The 19,695-nt window shown below is 43.1% G+C and overlaps 1 protein-coding gene across 1 annotated transcript; it reads right to left on the bottom strand.

Moving 5' to 3' along the window:
- Window positions 1-415: 415 nt before the first annotated feature.
- Window positions 416-18,839, bottom strand: TMPRSS11E (transmembrane serine protease 11E). Its single transcript, XM_033513960.1, has 10 exons — window positions 18,743-18,839; window positions 11,310-11,429; window positions 9,963-10,078; window positions 9,483-9,550; window positions 7,807-7,970; window positions 6,830-6,868; window positions 5,576-5,756; window positions 5,084-5,349; window positions 4,037-4,179; window positions 416-3,631 (listed from the first exon to the last, which is right to left on the bottom strand). The coding sequence occupies exons 1-10, from the start codon at window positions 18,837-18,839 to the stop codon at window positions 3,470-3,472; spliced, it is 1,356 nt and encodes a 451-aa protein (XP_033369851.1). The 3' UTR covers window positions 416-3,469.
- Between the last annotated feature and the right edge of the window lie 856 nt (window positions 18,840-19,695).

Here is a 19,695-nt window from a genome sequence, read left to right as displayed (position 1 = left end):
AGGAACACAGTGCCTTGTCCTCCAGCTCCTCTCTAGTGAGCTGAAGCAGAGCACCACCACCAGCTGCCAAGGGCATACAGCTCTTGTACAATACGATTCACCCTCTAGTGGATGATACAGGACCTGTTTACCTGCACATAGATTTGGGTAACTGCTGGCCAGGTGGGTAAATTGTGTCCTGGTCTGGATGACATTTTGCTCCTCTAAAAGCTTCTAACAATCAAAAAAGCCTGATGATTAAGAGTACATAAAAGCCAGCACATAAATCCATGGTATAGGATCAGTGTAGCGTTCTAATACAGGGAAGTCTCCAACTTACAGTGGCTTACTGTGATGCAGGAAATTAGTAAGTACATGAAACAGAAGGTAAATGTAACAGATTTTATTAAATTTACATATAAATTACAGTCTTGTATGTTATGCATGATTGTATAGTTAGATGTATCTCATTCTGCCTTGAGTGAAGATGTTAATCCCTCTAAAAACACAGATGGGAGAAACTGCAGCTTGTAGCTTCACAAATAGGTGAAAATGTGGCTTAAAATAAATACAAGTCTGCTAGAGCACCTAAACCCAGTAAAACATTTTGGCTTCAGGTTTCCTTAATTTCCCTCATGAAAAGTCAGACAAGGTTGACATCAGAATAGTTTTGCCACAAGTAAGGGGTTCAGACCCATCATGTCCAACCACACCAATACTCCCTTGGATGAATTCTGTTCTTTCAAATGCTCTTCTTGATAGTCACCATTTGTACTGCTCTGCATTATCAAGAGATCTCAGAGCATGTGAACTAGGTTGCTTCCAGAAAAACTGGAACAGGAATTTCCAGATACTATAAGGAGAATCTCCACAAGGTAGTCGAATAGAAAGGCTTCCGAAACATCCACCAAGTAGATGCCAGGTCCTCTTCATCCCCACTCCTGGCTGCACTGTGCTGGCACTCAGCAGTAAGGGAGATCAGGTTCTCTACAAGTACACCCTCAGAAATGGCAGCTCCTTAAGCAAATGACAAGTTGAGTTTCTAAGTTTTGTTTGAGACGCTTTGGAGAACAAAGTTTACCCCAGCCTTTGAGACTGAGCTAAATGCTTAAGGCTGCCTGATAGAGTACCCAAAAGAAGCAAATTGGAAAGTTCACCAATTCAAAATTAATTTTTTGGACATCCACTTATCTATTTTGGGGAATCAGTGAGAAAGTTGGTATTTGCAACCCAAAAATGTGAAGTGTGCAAGTTACTATGAAATCCAGCAGATGGGGAAACCATTAAACTCCTTGAAGACCCAAGCCTAAAGTGCTTTAAGAACTGAAAATCTATAATATTTCATAATGATATTTATGAAGAAAAGTATAAAATTTTATTTACCATCCTGGCAAGGCAATTGCTACAACCAAGAGAAAAAGATCATATATAACTTTCATATATCAGTGTTAAGCTTCCTGTAACAAGCAATATATGTCAAAGACATGTTTGGCTGAAGAGGCTGAAATGAAATTGGTTGGGCTCAGACCTATGGAACCAGTCTGATAGTGTTTATTCCCTGTGTAGAAATTAAACCACCAAGTTTGTTTCTGAAGCTCACAACATTCCACAATAAAAGTTCCTGGAGGGAAAAAATAAAAATCAAGTGCCAGGTATACACAAGTATAGAACACACAACAGCTGCAGACCTTCTGTGGGCTTCCAACTATTCCAGTACCTCCAGTGAGACTCTAGAAAAGCATTGTTCTCTGGACTGAGAAACAGATCAAGGGACATGTAACCAAAACACTTCTGTTATCACTGCTCTGGAGGGATTGCTGCTCTGTTTGGCAGCACTGGCAGTGAGCTGCAAGGTCCAGAGGGGATCCCTGAACTGCCATTGACTTTGCCAGCTGACTGGTGTTCAACTTGAACAACATTCTGGTCCTAAGACTATAATCACTGAAGGCCTGTTTCCCCTGGCCCTTATGACTAAGAGCATGCTGAAAGCCTGCTGTTTGCCTTTTCTAGCCTGGCAGAAAGTCCTTGCTTGCTTGCCATGCTGGACCAGCTCTGAGTCTTGGCAATGTGGCCAGTGTCTCCTCTCCTGAGTTCTTTCTCTTCTGACCACAGAAGGAGAAGAGAGCAGTTGAGTGGCTCATTATCCAGCAATTAAGTCCACAGCACCTGCTGTTGTTAGGATCAGGATCCACATGAAGTGTTGGAAAGCTTGCAGACACACCAAAAAGAGCACCCCCACCAAGAACAGGTGTGTTCTGCTGCTGGGTTGTAGAAAGCATTGGATATCTACCTGGCTGACAGAAACATGGCTCCTGAAAACATGAAGCCAGAGAGAATATGATGTTTGTGTGGCAGTGGTGAAACGAGTCAGCTACAGTCTGGCAATGAACACAGGCAATTCTTACTTCCTGTGAGAAGAGAGAGATCTGTACATAAGATTTCTTATGGGTCTGTCAGAGGTTCTGTCCTGCCCTGAAGGAGAGGGACATTTCCATTGTAATGCAAAAGCTTTTTTTTTTTTTTTTTTAAACAAGATACAGCTAAAGATGCACATATAAAACTACAAAGACTTGAGAACAACATTCACAAGAATAAGAAAAATAAGTTATTTTGACAATGTTCATACTAATCATCCAATCATCCATCCTACACAAAAGGCAAAGGATTTTTATTCAGAAAAATACAGTCTGGAAAGATAAAAATGTAAATTAATTCAGCTAAATATTGTGCTATGACAACAGACTGGTAAGAACATAAAGTGGTTTTTGGTCTTAAGTCCAGCAATCACTCCCCTGGCAAATACTGTGGTAGAGACTTTTTATGTGAAGAGATGAGCAGGCATATGTTCACTTGTTCAAGAAGGTGGACACAAGCTGATGTTTTCCACTGAATTTCTCTCTCAGGCAAGGAAAAGTTCTCTATTCACTTAAGTAACAGTCCAGTGTGATATTAGGAACCAGGACTTCTCTAAGCCATCTTCCACTTTCCATTACAGTGCATTCCCTGGAATGATGCAGGAGCTCAAGAATTCAGAAGTACCAGCAGCCTTGGAGTCAGGGTCTGGATTGTAGCTTGTCTGTGGATAGATAGGGCCTTGTGAGCACACAGCAAATGGATGGGCCAGGTTTCAGTTATGGCTTGTCTTGGATGCTGGTAGATGATTGTTTGGGCTCAAACACTTTGCTTGGGTATAAAAGCTGGGGCCAAGACATGTGGCCATGGAGAAAAAAGGGTCAATATATTGCATATAGATGAAGGCAGTTGTCCCTCTGACAGACTACTTCCTGAACACACAAATGTCACACGGATCAAGTCCGCTCCTGTCTGGCTGTAGGCCAAACCAGTTTCAAGTCCTAGACTGCTCCCAGCTTACAGGTACTTTATACACGACCACAAGCTAAGCCAGCAGCTGCTTAGAGGGTGACCACAGAGCAGGATGTGTCAGAGGAATAGCTGTACACAGGCCACAAAACTTAACCTGCTCCAGGTTTCAGATGCCCGTTTTGGAGTGGATCCAGTTTCGATAGTAAGTCACTCGTGTGTATACTCCAGGTTTATTTGGCTTGCCACATTCATCTCCCCAGCTCACTATTCCAGCAAGATACCAGATTCCTCTGGAATTCGCATGCACCAGTGGCCCACCAGAGTCACCCTAAGGAGAAAAACGCCAACAGACAAAAAAAGTAAAGTGTTCACCTCACTCATGAACTCAAGTTCTCAAATTCTTCTGTTAAAATTGACAGGTATTTGTCTGTAGACCACAGCTATAATTCAAGTTTCACACAGTTTACTGACAAGACAGAGGCTCACAGCCTACGTCTAATTCAGTCTCTGACAGTCCACACCCTCACATCTGCATTCTCACTTGTGCTTTGTATATAAATCTCATGCAAACTGAAGTGCAGACTCCAGCACATGAGCCTTGAAGCTCTTCATTTGTACCTGTCAAGATATTGAAACTCAAAAGCTTAAGATTGCCCAAAGCACATTTTGTTTCTAGAAAACATCACCTTCCACCCCACCTATTTTCCTTTTACTACTACTGATAAAAACTTACCTGGCAAGCATCCACCTGCCCCTCCAAGTATCCAGCACACAACATTCCAGGTGTTATTGCTCCACCATACACTTGTCTCCTATTACAAACCGCAGTACTTATAATTCTCACTTCTGCTTGTCGAAGCTGATTAACACTATAGCCTAGAAGGAGAAATGGCATTAGAATTTGCAGACAGGGTAAGCAACATAAAAATTCAAAGATTAAGAGTAGCCAAATTTTCCTGCCACTTTTCTGCCATCACAGGCAAATTAAGGAAGCTACCCAGAAAATGTTTCAGGATTAAGAAGTTCTCCCCACCACCAAAGTCCTTCACTCACTCCCAAGCATAACTCCTATCCATCTTTCATCATCACCAGATGCTCATTAACATAATGAGCAAATGGATTTTTGTACATATTTCAGTGCTGCATTCAACTGTAGACTACATGGTATGTCCTTGCAGTCACTGGAAAGATCCATTTGCTTAACTGCAGTGTAGCTTTGGGCAATCACTACACATCCCAAGGGTCTCCCATGAAACACAACCTATACAGTTCAGTGGCTCTCACAAGCAGATTTAGAGTCCCATCCTCTCTAGCCTCAATGACTGCTTTGACTAATTTGAAAGATGATTCATTTGAAAGAAGCTCACCCAAATCACTGGATGAGGCACTATTTATGACCAAAGAGAGAATAACTGATGGAAATTGTCATGGTGCATCTAGAAAAAATCTGAATAGCAAAAGAATTCATGTCAAAGCTAAACCCAGAGGGACTGGAGAACAGACTTCATTCAACTAGAGCTGTGCGTGCAGCAGCTAATAAAAAGCTGCTCTTAAGTCCTGTAAGATTAACCTTCATTGTCTTCCCCCCATTTCCAACCAACTGACCAAACCAGGAGAAAAAAAATGCAGCAAAATAAGTCCAAAAGTATCTCACTGGGACATGCACCTATTAAACACCAAGTCTAAGAAACTCAAAATAAACAAAAAACCCAAAAAAAACCTAACATTAATCTTCTCAGGCACATGCGTGACAGGGCACAGGGAGGCAAGAAACACTCACCATCATTCTCCAAAGCTCCCCAGCCAGTGACAAAACAGGAAGAGTTGTCTGGGAAAATGTGAGATGCTTCAGGAAGGCAGACACTGTGCACGTCACTTGTGAACTCAATAGCAGAGGCAAGTTCCACAACAGCCACGTCATATTCATGATCAAGGAGATTATCACCGTATCTCTCATGAACAATAATTCTCCGGACAAGTTTCTTCTGTTTTGGAGGCCTCAGCAGAATTCCAAAGCTGGCAGTCCACCTCCGAGGATCTCTTACTCTGTAAGATGTTTGAGGTTATACTAGAGACACACAAAACAACATCCCTAAGGGCACTTAGGTCTCCATTTAAGCATCAAAAAGCAATGTGATCAGGTTTGCTAAAGGGGAAGAGAAGAGTAAAACATCATTATCTTTCAGCAGATACAGATATTACAGGGTAACAAAAGGTCAGAGCACCCAAGAGTCCTAAGGTCTGTAGGATCAGAGAGGTGCTGATGACTTACCCTCTAAAACAGTGGGCTGCAGTCACCAGCCAGGTGTTACTGATGATCGATGCACCACAGCGATGGGTCCCATCGAGCTGAATGCTGGCCTGCCATGGCCATTCTCCCTCCCGTGCACGCTGCCCACCGGTTATTCTTTCCACTCCTGTGAAGGAGAATGCCTGTCTTCGTATTCCACAGCCTGTCAAAGAAAAGGCAGCTCTGCTTTAGCTGATTGAAGGCCCTCATGGCTGCAGGCACGGGTGTAACAGGGCAGAAGTCTCCATCAAGAGACAGCCTTCACCTAAAGCAGGGAAACCAAGTGCCATGGCCACAAGTGTCTCAGGATAGATGCAGGGTAAACAAAGAAGTTTGGTAGAGGAGTCAGAACTTTTTCATTAAGCCAGTTTTCAGACACACAAACCCATGTGAACTCCCATGGGAACTGAAGGCTGTGTATCTGAGACACTGAAGAAAAAGGGATTTTGTCAGGTCACCTCCAGATTAGCCTTGGCAGAAGCAACAAAAAAATAGTGTCCTCTTCCCAGCAATTTACTTACAGCCACTGAGCCAACAATCAGGTATTACCCAGCTGAAAAAAGTTAGATTCAAACCAGTTAATTCTCAGAAGCCATTTGGAGGTGGAAAGCTAACATGCAAAGTCTTCAAGAGCATGCAGTGAACTGATGGAGTGCCCTGGGAGGGTACTCATGCTGTCTCCCAGTTTCCAGAGCAGCTCTAAGACCTCAAGGGGAAGCAAAACAGGAGGACTGAGAACCTGCCACTCTCTGGGGCGGTGCTACTGCCTTGCTCTGAGTGTGGACAGCTCTTCTCCCTCTCCCACCCTCTGGCCTTTCCTTAAAGTTTAGCTCAAATCTGACAGACACCTATTGCCAAACCTTTCTTCAGGGAGGAGGAAGAAGGAGGGAATATGTTTTTTGAAGGATTCCAGCAAGAATCATGGCCCACAGCAAAACTGTAGTCCTTCTGCAAACTTGCTAACAGCAGCTCACTGCATGCCCCTACTTCCAACAACCAACATTAAAGCAAGTGCTTCCCACCACCAAGCCAGAATGCTTGATTCCACAAATGTATAGAGGCAGCAAGACTGCAAGGAAATGAGCTGAAGTTTTCCTGGCTCATACACTGTCTACTGCTCTAATATCTGCAACAAATTCTATTCTCAACTTGTATCATGAAAATATAAGGATTTTGAAAGCACAGAATGGCCAGCACTATGTCCCTGGACCTTTACTATAAAGGACTTGTACTTACAGTTGTTTAAAAGGTTATCTCCCTTTTCCTTGTTCAACTCTGGAATGAAAAGCAAAGACCACAGTAAGTTTCTCTCATATGCTACATGATCTAGCCCAGACTCTCTCCCTGTACCAGGAAACACAAATTAAATGGCTTGCACTGCTGCCTGGAGTGACAGTAGAAAAAGTAGTAATTTGCTCTGTTGGAGAAGTTCAGATAAGCCTCTGTTCCTCACTGAAAGGCCATAGGATGCACCATGTTTGCCTTAGCTCAGAGCTAGCAAAAGGAGCAGTGACTGCAAGTGGGTCCAAGTTACATCGACATGTACAACATGCACAGCCACCAGCAAATGCCTACAGGACTTTGTTCAGCTTTAGTGTGGCAAGATGGTCAGATGAGTCTTCACAAATCTTCAGTGCTGGGAGTGTCTGGAGGTAAACTGCAACATTTCTAATTTCTTTCCTACAAAAATCCCTTTGTCAGAGTCTGATGGCAATCCACAACTGATCCATGGGAGAGGATTACTGCCCAGGGATGCTCATTACAGCATTCTATCAAATAACAAAGCAGAGGGTAGAGAAGGGAATCACCTCAGCCTTGCATTTTTTTAACAGCTTGAGGACTCTGCATTTCAGTGCCTGGTTATAAAGGCTCTTGTTTAATTTACTGTATGTCTTAAAGTTGTTTGTGAACCTATGGTCACAACGTTGGGTCTTTTTTTATGAATCGAGTGGGACTTCTCATTCAACACACAGGGAAATCCTCTGATGCATGGAGAAGAGTTCACACTCATAAATCAATGCCAATGTTTTAGTTCTTTCCACGCTCTGTCTTCCAACTTCCCAGATTGTCAGCCTAACAGACAATTTTGAGAAGGCAAAAAATGAAAACATGAATAACCCATATTTGCATACTAAGGTGAAACTCATTACACTAAGAACAGCAAAGTGTGAGGAACAAATTCCAAGCTGAAAACACCAACCTAAGGCACTTGCCTGTGAGTCTAATGGAAGATTGGTCAACATTCAGGTAAGTCGAAGTTGCTTTCAGCCTTCTGAGTAACACACGGTTGACTTGACCCCAGGTCGCTGCTTCACTGTCAGCAGAGGGAAATTTAAATACCAGAACAACAGATGCAAGCACTCCAACAGGATCTGGGCTACAAACCAACAAAAACAAATGGTGTAGTTCTCTTTGCCTACTAACGCCCCTAGTTCTGCTTTTTACTGCCTGCCTTCTTTATATGAGAACGGGTCTGGTCTGCACAGATGTCCAGAACAAATAGCATGGCTGTGCTCAAGTAAAGGAAGATGATGACATGTGAGCAAGCAGAAAAAGCTTCTAGCTAAGACAGTGATCAAAGGGAATTTTCTGGGAAAAGTTATTAGCAGTAGAACTGAGAAGCAAAGAAGGGATCACTCCCTTTGGCCTCCAAGTGGGTCCTTATCAGCAGGACACAAATGACAGAGGGAACACTACAGCAAATTAAAACCCCTAAACAGATATCCAGCAGGCCATTCCTAACAGCCAGTCAAAAGATCCAGTTACAACAGAAGTTAGAAAGGTCTTTTGGCATTTCTTCCCATTTAAGTCACGTGTCCATTTATTGGCCAGTTAGATCTCTCACCCCCATACAACATTCTCAATGATTTGAGGTCACTTACTGACACTATTACATATCTTAAACTAACCATCTAAAGGAAAACCATCTGAAGCTCTGAGGGAGAGAGAGCAGAGGAGCAGCTAAGCTGCCCCACTGCCTAGTTGTACAAAGTATCTGTAGTGAGAACAAGTTTGGAAGAGATCAACCTAAAAGGTGTAGAGAAGTCACTCAGACCCTATCTAGCTCCTAAGCTCTGCAATTTCTCTTGACATACACTGTGGGAGGCTTGTGGAAGAAACCAGCATCAGAAAATTATGTAGAACAGTTTAAGAAATTACTCATTTCATCTAGAGACAGGTAAAGGCAAAAAAATACCAGAAGTTCTGTGAAGGACATTTGTGGGAAGTCTGGAATTTTTTTTTCTAACTTGGGAAAAATAGTCCACGGCAGAATTGAGCCTTGCAGAAGTACAATTCCAAAACAAAGTAACATGGAAGAGAGGGAAGCAAGGGCTCTTACCACTGAGAGTGATACATAATTACTGCAGGGGAAACAGTTAAATCTCTAACACAGGGCCCTCTACTATATCCATGTCTAATATATCTACTATATTCCCTCCTCTATATCCTTGTATCTCGTAGTGGAATCATTGCTTCAGGCCTTTTCACAGGGAGGAGAGAACAGTCACCTCCTATCATACATCATTCAGCTCAAGCTTACACAGGAAGAAATAATGTGAAAAAGAGCTTATTCTTCATCTCTCAGGCTGTCAACCAGTAGTGAAGATGGGCATCACCCAACAATCCAGTTACTGTATCACATCCACAAACAACTGGTGTACAGGTACTCAATCTGCAGAAGTAATAAGGCCAAGCTTCTCTTCCTTTCTGACCTCTAAGGGTAATTCACTGCTGTGAGCACTGGAGGACAGCAACAACCAGAAAAGGCTTAGTCACCCTACTGGTGTAACCCAAGCATAAGCAACCAGGAATGCTCCATATGGTCAACAGGTAGGAAGAAAAGGTATTTAGCACATCCCTGCTTATTCCTGGCCTTCACATTACTTACCTTAGACTGACCACATGGGACCTGATGTATCTTTTACTTAGAAAGGACCCCCTGAATACTTCAGACATCTGTTAAAAGAAAAGACTGTGTTAAAATACACCTGCAGTAAGTACATGCTTTTACAGTATAACAGTCTTGTGAGCCTCTGAAACACACAAAAATACCTTCAGATCTCTACCTCCACACCAAAGCTACCCCTAAATTTCCATCAGAGTATGTAGATCCAAAATGAACAGCTGAGTTGGCTGATTTCACTGTCCTTTCTCCTCTGTGGCTGCCATAGGTCTTCTGGAACAGACAGCACCTGTGCTTATCATCTGCACATGCAAAGTCAGCTATGCATCTTTAACCCACATCAGCAAGGTGTGAAAGGTAAGGCCAGCCATGTAGGGATGAGGCACAATCACCTCTATTTTCCATCACACATTTACAGAACTCCTCACCACAGGCCAGGTGTAAACAGAGAAGCTTTTAGTTTACCATGGTTTCAACATCTTCACTTAGGTTCCTGAACTCATCTGTAGTTTGCCTTTCATACTGAGAATTGTAGTCGACATTGGTGATTAGGAAAGATGCATTGTAATATCTGTCTTGATCTACAGAGGAGAAAAAGAAGGAAAGGTAGCTGATCATCTTTAGTACAATTCAAAGATGCACAGTATCTCATAGAACATGGCACAAGCAAGGGTTCCTGACCCTGGCAGTGATCCTGCCAACTGTGAAATTACAGCTTTGGCAGCACTTTGGGGAAAAGGGGTTTCTGGACCATCCTGTTGCTCCATGGGCCATCTATGGGCCATTCTTTGAGGACCATCCCAAGGAGCTCCAAATTACACCCACTACAACATTTCCCTGGGGCCCATATTCTTGTTGGCCTGAGGTGAGCACAGCACGAGACAAAGGAGCCCTTCCAACTCAGACACATCCACTCCTCCCCAGCTGCACTCTGCCACGTCCCTGCCCCTCTGAGAGGCATGTGAGGCAGAGCTGTTTGCATCCATTCAGTAGTTGGGTTAATTTTAAAATCTGATTCTCAGATGTATGGCAGAGAGGGGCCCTGTAACACAGAGCCAGCAAAAAGCAGAACTGAGCTGTAGTTCTGCCACTGCTCCTTCTGGTGTCCTAGACCAAGCCACATCAACTCTTGGCAAGCTGAGATGGCCACATGATTAATTCCATTCCAGCAGGAAAGCATTTAAAAAAGCTCACACTGGTATCTCAGAGACTGAGAATGGAATGACTCAACTTCATTCATGAGGCAAGTGACTGGGAATGGAATTAATTATCTTCAAGTCATGAGCCAAGATGGTTGGACTTGATGATCTTAAAGATCTTTTCCAGCGTTAATGATTCGATGATCTGCTACTGAAACTCAGCTCTTGGCAACCAGAACTGAGTCCTGAGCTCTGGAAAGCCTAAAGCTCTGTCCTCTGTCTGGAATATTCTTAGCTAGAGGGGCCAGGCTGAGTTTCTGCAAAAACCCCATTCAGGACTAATCTTACTATGCATAGCCTGAGTACTTATACACTTATACTGAAGACTGTTATATTTTGGTCAGTCAGTGGAGACACTGGATACCAGTGGAGACACCAGGGCAAGAAACAAAAGGAGGGTTAAAACTGAAATTCCTCCTTCAAGTAAAGTATATTTCAAGTATTCTTACAGGTTTTCAGATCAATCTAGTTCTCAAACAGCATTTAGAAAGTTCTCATGTGAGTTTTATACCGGGGCAAATTGCATGCCTAAATCATCAGGCAGGACCACAGTAGCAAGTGAAACACAACATATTCCTGAAAGCTTGTAACAACAAAATAGCAGGGCACTTACCGTGGCACAAAAGAAATGCAATCAAGCCAATGATAAGGGCTAAGCCTACTATCACCGACACAACAATGACTGCGATCTTCCATGGCTCTATGCGTCTTATTGCTCTGTCCATCTGGATCACTGCCTGTATTGAAGAAAACAACATGGAGAAATTCAACTCTAGTACAAAGACAATAGTTCATCCAGAGTCTAATCATATCTGGCACAGCTTAGCTCAGCTGAAAAACTCCACAGAATGAAGTAGGTTGGGAAGAACATCTGGACTCTGAGGGTCTGACTGTTTAAACTAAGCTCCACTAAGGCAGGTTGCTCCAAGCCTCATCCTGTCAAGTTTTTGGTATCTCCAAGGAGAAAGATAATTCAGTCTCTCTAGATCTCTGGTCCAGTCACTGCCCATCCTCATGGCAAAAGCTTTTCCTTTATATTTAGTCAGAATTTCTTGTGTTCTAACTTGCCTCTGTTGCCTCACATACACCCCGAGAAAAGGTTGTGCAGGTATCGCTAGGAGAGACAATTTCACTTCAAGAAATATAACACAGATTTCAGGTGCAGCCAACTGCCTACACAGACACTTAAACTGAACATAAATATAATAATTCATGACTGACTAAATAACCCCTGCCCCAAGGATACTCTAGGCAACCAGAGATGCCACATAATACATAGCTTTGATTATATTTTGTTGGTATGAGTAGTAACATTTCTGGAGTCCCCACAGGTTTGGGGCTTACTGCTCCAAAGCCAGGCATATATTGAAAGCGACCACATCCTGTCTCCTGCCAGACAATCTATAGAGAAAGAGACACTTGTGTGTAAATGTGACATGGCAACAAGATCCAGTAGTAACTCTCTGAAAGCCAACAGCAGACCTGTAAAATGGTTGAGAACTTGACTCATGCATTGACAAAGGCTTTTTCCTCCACTTACACCCTCCAGTGAAGCATTAAGCAACAGAACATTAGGAAAACTGCACTTTTGTGCATGCCCTCAGTAGCTTTACTGTAAGATGATGCAAAACCTTAAGCACAATTATTAGAGATCCCCAGTAATTCCACAGCACACAGTATGTGTAATTGTCATGCCACATACTGAGTCTCCACAACATGGTCTGCATTAGTACAAGGTATCAGAAAAACACCTTAGATAATCTCTCAGGTATCCTGGAGTGACAAATGGCAACAGTCAGCCCTCAGGAGGAGGAGGACTGGCTGACTACTCCCCATACTGCTTTACACCCCCTGATCCATGCTTGTATTGCTGTGGACTAAACACTGGTTTCCCCTCTTCAGGCCTATGGCACAGCCATCTCTAAGCAAAATCTAAAATGCAGGCAGGAAGAGGAAGAGATAATAAGAAAGGCAGAGATAATAAGTGTTTGCAGGTTTTCTTACTGCAAGGTGGAAAAGAAGAAGTCACAGTGAAAGCAGAACAGGTTACCATCAGAGGCTCCATCTCAGGAAATGAGCTGAGTGGGCCAATGAACTGTAAAGGTGAAGGTCTGGTGCACAAAGCCAAGACAGCAAAAGACAGTGAAGTGGTGAGAGAGGGGGATGGTGTTATACCCTCTGCTCTGATGAGAAGAAAACCAAGTAAAGCCACAAGCAAGAAATGGCAAAAAAAAGACAAAAAAAAACCAGGGAAAATAATATCAAACAACCAGATAGCACTACAGAGGAAGGAGATGAGAGATCTGCAGACAGCAAGGGTGTATTCAGCAAGAAACAGTGAAGTTGGAAGGAACTTGAAGTTTGAACTCCTCATAAAATCTTGGTTTTGGCTAAGTGAGAGTGCTTGCCAAATGGGCAAATTTTTTACCCATTCAAACAAGTGGCATACTGGAAAGAAAATGTTAAAACAGAGGAGCTTCAGCCAGCATCACAACTGTAGGTAGTCAAAAGCAGACGCTTAGTGTTACCAAAATATACAGGACAGGTGACAAGATCATGCCTTCTGCTTCAGAGTCACATGCTATGGAGAAACCCAGTACCTCTCCTTCTATTGCTCCTACTTTTCTGGAGCAAGGTCTGCTCTCGCAATGCACAGCCCAAGTTTGCCCCCACCAGACTGCCTCAGTTTCCTGAGCCAAGGATGCAGGACAATTGATAGGAGTCTGAAAACCCAGGCTGGCCAAGATTACTTCTTTGCAAACTGCAAGTTGCAATAAGCACATAAATAACACCCGCTAGAACTCAGATAGCTCTACTGAGACCTTGACTTTTCACCATCTACACTTTCACTGTATACACTATGCATCGGCTCTGAGGGTTTAGCAGAAAAAGAGATTTAGATGAAATCCTAAAACCAGTGGAACTGTTCTGCCTCAATTTCTTCAATATGCTGCAACCTCCCATGGAACACTCCCGTACCTATCTCACAGCCCTTCCCAGTCCTAGGGAATTGCAACTTACCTCATGGGCCTCTTGGCTAATCAGAACAGCCCACTAAAGCAACATATCTCTGCCCCTCCTTTGTAGCCACATCTCATGTGCTTTGAAAGAGGCAACTTTTTCATCTCACTTTGCTCTCCTCATTGGAGAGCTTTTGCTTCCAGCCTCAGCCTCTCCCATCCATCTCAGTCGGACTGGTTCCCTGTCCTGTAGCTGTCCCCACTCCAATAGGCTTCCATGTGAATGGCAATTGGAGCACCATCCCTCCACTGCTCTCAGCACAGAGAACACTCAGCACAGCCCTGGCAGTGTATGGCTGACTCTGCAGATGTTGAGGCAACTGTACTCTTGGATTTTCTGAATTGTACCCCTGTATTTTGTGAATTGTATCCAGACAGATTTCCTCAAAATGTAACCTTATGCCAAAGCTTAAGATTAAAAACACTGAGCATCTCCTTGCCTGTGAGACTCATGCTCTCACTGTCCTTCCAGCCATCTGTCTCTATTTCCTTTTTGTGCAAATACCAGCTACGGCCACAAACACTGGCAGCACAGACCGTCTTCTCCTCCACCATTTCAAAACTGCTCCTTCTCCACAGGTCACACAGACTTGCAAAGGGAAACAGAAACCTTGGGAAGTGCTGTAGTGCTGAGGGAAATAGAAACATGAGAGAGAAGGAATAAAACCCTATGCCACTTCTGATAACTGATTTCAATTAACATTTTTTTAAGGAAAAAGTTTAAAGCATTCATATAGAATCATGAAATGGTTTGAGTTGGAATGGACTCTTTTTTAAAAATCATCTAGTTCCAACACCTTTGCCATAGGCAGGGACACATTGTACTTGACAAGGTTGCTCAGACCCCCACCCAGCATAGCCATGAACACTTCCAGCCAGGGATGGGGCATCCACAACTTTTCTGGGCAACCTGTTCAAGTGCCTCACCACCTTCACAGTGAAGAATTTCTTCATAGTATGTCCCAGGAGCCTTCTCTTCTCAAGGCTGAACAGCCACAGTTCTCTCAGTCTGTCTTCACACAAGAGCTGTTCCAGCCCTCTGATTATTTTCACAGCCCTTCTCTGGCCTTCCTCCAAAAGGTACGTGTCCTTCTTATGTTGGGCTCATCCAGAGCTCCCTCAAACTGCTGGCCACAGTTCTTTTTATGCATCCCAGGTCAAGCTGGCTTTCTGGGCTGTGAGTGCACATTGCTGGGTCGTGTAGAGCTTCTCATCCACCAACACCCCTGAGGTGTCAGCCGACATCCACATACAGGTAATTAATTTGTATATAGATGTACAAATTAAAGTGGAAATACTTCTTCAAAATCAAAACAGTTTCCTCCCATTAGAAGGATGGTTTTGACTTCAATCTTGCTAAGTAACAGAATAGGAAAAAAACCCCAAGTTTTGCAATGGAAGCACCAAGACTCATCGACTTCCGCAGTGTACAGTTACCTGTATCCTTCAATTGTAATGTCTGTGTGCAGGACCCAGCTCAGCAGCCCCCGTGTTTTGTTGGCTTTTTGTTTTCTATTTTACCTCACAACAATGTATGCCTAGCTCTGCTGAGACAGAGACTAGAATGGTTACTGAAAGACAGTTCAGGTTATATCCACTCAATGCTTTCATTATGCATACACATTACACCTCCAACCAGCTCTTCACTCCCCTAGCCTTTTTTGCCACAGAGGGCAGGGCTGTTGTGCTCTACCAGAATAACCACCTTGACAGGGATTCCTGTGCTTGGGACATCCAGGTCCATAGTTATATAATTTAGTGGCAGGTGGATCCCCCTCTTTAGGAATTAGACATGGTCTTCTCCGCACTCTAGTAACCACGCAAATTCTGCTCCACCCAGCAACATTTAGTGGCCAGAGAAACACTGATCCTCTGTAGTGCTGATGGAAGCTTTCCACCATGGATGCATCCTTTCTTTCTTCCTGTGGCAAAAAAACACTGCTTAATAGGTATGTGTTCTCCTCAGAAGACCCCCAATACCCCAGCTGTCTGTGTGATGCCTTCTAGAGTGAGGCATTTGACACAGACTCATTTCTTGTTTCCTTATATCACAGACTTTGACTTTTTTTACTGCCCAAACTCAGTAAGCTGCAGATTAACTCTCAGCAGGGCTGACAGGGGAATTCAGGAAACACCAATGCATTCACCCACTAGTATGAATGAGATAACTCAGATTCCACAGGAGCAAACCCTAACAAGAGAGCAGACCCAGACTCCACTGAGAGATCTCAAAAGCCAAGTCCTCTCTGCTCTTAAAACCACCTCCTCATGGTCTGCATCTGGCAGCTTTCAGTCTGCAGTGAATTAGTGAGAAGTTTCAAACCCAAGATCCTTTAGTTCAGTACAGACCTGCTTATCTTGGCAATGCTATCGGTGAACATCAAACCTCCTCCAGCAATCCATGTTCTCATTTAAAATATGCGTCATTCCCAAGGGGCCCAAGGTAATCCATGGAGACAGCAGCATCACTCCATATCACAGCTAATTTGGGTTGGGAAGAGCAAACTATTAAGTCTCCTAGTAAAAACACCTTGGCTCTGATACAAAGACTGTGATCACTAAAAAGTTATTCTGTACTGAAAAAAATCCTAATGAATTATTTCAAAAATAGATATGTTATCATATAATTAAGTATTTCATGTTTTCATATAAATTAGGTATTTAAAATGCACTAAAGTTGTGTTTAGAGAGAGATATATTAAATCAAATCTCGATACAAGATACTTTAGTAAGTGAAATACAGAAAGAAATAATGCTACATTAATAGCATGCCAAACTAGATTTCCTTTTAGATTAATCCAAGCCATGTTTTGTTGTACCAGCTCTTTACTGCAAGTGTTTTGCCATGCTCTACACAGAAAAAAAAATCATGCAGCCTCTTCTATGTGATTGGCTGCGGTGTTCCTATAATGCTTTTATTATTACATTTTTTATTATTGTACCCCGCCAACTGATAATCCAGTATTCTTGGAAGAGGCAGTGGCAGAGTTTGGGTGGCACATCTGATGAGGAGGGTCTCCACATTTATAGCCATGACCAGTTTTCCCAGTTGATGGATTCAGGTACATGCCTACTCTTCCTAGAAATAGGACCTTTCACAAGACAACTGAACAGACTAATCTTCTGGCCTGGTGAGTGTGATTTGAAAATCCAGACTAGGTCCCTGGAGCTATCTACCTTGGCAGGGTGGTTGGGAATGGTAGCAAATGAGATACATCTGGCTTAGTCCAGGAGGACTACAGAAAAAGCACAATGCCAGAAAGCAAGACTTGATAATTTCACTCCCATCTTTACCACAAACAACCACACCAACCCAGCACTTCTCCTGTGCTCTTGTGGCATACTCCGGACACGCACTTCTAAAAGAATGGGACAACAGCCTCAGCTGCTTTGAGAACTGAAGCAGAAGAAGCCAGTGCCTGCCTAAGTACCGACAGACCCTTGTTTGGACGAGGTCAGTTACCTACCAGCGTCAATTACTCAATGTTTGATATCTTCTAAAGCATTCTGATACAATGAAAGACTTCTAAACATTGAAGGGATCTGCTGAGGGAAATGAAGTGTGCGTTTTTCTATGCGTCATACTGAATCAGCTTGATCTCCCCACACCCTTGAACAGCCCACAAAAACAGTAGGTGCTGCATGCCACCCCTCTGCGGTCAGATAAAGCATCAGTAATGTATTCACCACTTACTAATTGAGCTCCTCCCCTCAACCATCCAATTTTACCAAGGTCTTGCTGCTTCCCCAGAACACAAGTCAGCTGGGTAAAGACAACCGCTCCAAACACGGCTCTTGCCATTTGCTTCAAGATTCAAGGGCAGCATTCATTCTTTGGGATGTCTTAACTCAGAGCTTCCCAGCAACTATATCCATGATACGAAAATGCTGCTCATACGGGCTTCCCTGGTTATCCGATCACCTCTGCAATCAGCTCAAAAGATTTGCTGTTCCTTACTCTAGCATCCATTTTGCACACAACTGTTTGGAAATTTTGAGCTCTTTAATCATTGGGATAGAGGTAGCCTCCCATACCACTACAACAGTCTGTGGAATGTAACTCTAATGCCAAGGATTGGGATACCCTTTATCACTTATTTTTCTTTCTACGGCTGACTGCCACAGCCAATGTCTTGAGAAAGACTCTCATGTTCTGAAACAAGTTTTAGTAGGAGGACTACTCACTACATAAAGACCTGCATGAACACTGAGAGGCCATCTCAGTGTAAAGAAAGTGTTAAGTACATGGCCACTGGCTGCAATCAGTTTAGGATTTCTGTAACTTTTACATCATCTTTACCTCTCAGATTTCCCCTTCCAGCTGTGTTGGTCATAGACAAGTATCTTGTTCTGTTAGTTTGGCAGACACAGATTATAGCAGTAGATCTCTGCTTTCCAGCCCTCAAAAATAGCTCTGCCTGCTTCCTTTTGTCCTTCTTTGATTTCTTGAAATCTACTCCAAAAGCAAGACACCACATAAGCAGTTATAGTCTCTGTGGGTTTTCAGTTTGATTTTCATTCCAATGCAGGGCGGGCGAAATGGTCAGGTGCCAGATTTGGTGTGTTTCCAAGCTGATTTTGCACAGATTAACACTTCACTGGCTGCAAAGTCCATGAAAATAATCAAAAGCGCAAGAAGCTACTTTTACCAACTGTACTCAGCTCGTCCTCTAGTTCAGCAGTTGTGCCTGCAACACGTTCTAACCACGCTAGCACAAACGGTGGGTCGTCAGGGCAGCGTGAGGTGACTCTCACCTGCTCTCCACACCGGCCACCTTGATTTGCCATACTGTGCTGTAGATGAGCTGGAGAATTCTCAGAAAACAAATGCATGTTGGGTGAGGAGAAAGGCTGAAATATCAGAAGGATTACCGGTGCATAAAAGGCAAATCAAATCAGAAACAAGCTCAGAAGTAGTGCCATTCTCCCCATACCCTCGGTCGAAGCTCAAACTGCCTTATAAATCTACACACGATTTGGCCTTGCTGCCCTAAATACCAAGAAGCTAGCCAGAAGCTTGTGGCACTCACCTCTGGGTACCACTGAGAGGTCAGCAAGAAACTCTTCTCTCTGGGAGATCCACTGTCCTGAACACTGCAACACACTGTGCAGCATCTCAGCATAGACTTGAGGCTTTATCTCCCGAATTAAGAAAGAAAGGAGTCATAGGCAAGTCAGAACAAACAAGTCCAGCAAGTCTCAGTGACAGAGGCTTACCCAGTAGCATGATTCCTCCCCTAAAACAATAACAATACACTTCTTTCATCACACCTTTCATCCAGGAATCCCGAAGCCTTTTCAGAGCATTAGCTACACCCTGCAACACCCCAAATCAGAAGAGCCATGAAAATTTTGCAAGGACGCAGAGTTTATTTCCTTCTTTGGTATAATTAAGAACAAATCAGAAATTGTGGGAAGGACCTATGCAGAAAATTTGCATGTTCAAGAGAATGTTCAGTCCTAGGCCAGGTATGGAGCTGACAAACTGATGCAGAATCAACAGTATGTGCCTCTTAACTCCCTTGAACTTCTTTGAAATTGGTCATTTGGCCAGAAAAGAATTTGCCCTCATAACAACAGCCAAATTCAATTTTTTTGTTCTCCCTTAACTCCTTAGATGATAATTTTAATTGTGGTCACCTAGCTACACACACATTTCTGTCATGGAAAAATTCTTCTATGTCATAAACATGTGTGAAATAAATATTTTCAGGTTGTCTAAATAAGTTCTACTTGTGCTAGTGACAGAAAGTTAGCTGGCAAACAATCAACACAAGCTCAAACTCTAACCTAAAGTAGCATTTCTGAGCCTTCAATTTTAAGTTTTTTCAGTACTTATAAACTTACTAGAAGATGTATGTGACTACATAGCATGACATACATATTTCTTTCAGAAGGACAATAAAGAAGACAGACCTCACAACAAGATACGAGTGGCACACATTTTCTTTGCTTTACTGCAATAAACTTTCTAACCTC

Source organism: Parus major, chromosome 4, assembly GCF_001522545.3.
Source record: "Parus major isolate Abel chromosome 4, Parus_major1.1, whole genome shotgun sequence".
In the NCBI taxonomy this organism is placed as follows: domain Eukaryota; kingdom Metazoa; phylum Chordata; class Aves; order Passeriformes; family Paridae; genus Parus; species Parus major.
Note: the sequence above shows the minus strand (reverse complement) of the source record. Positions and strands in the feature narration are given on the sequence as shown.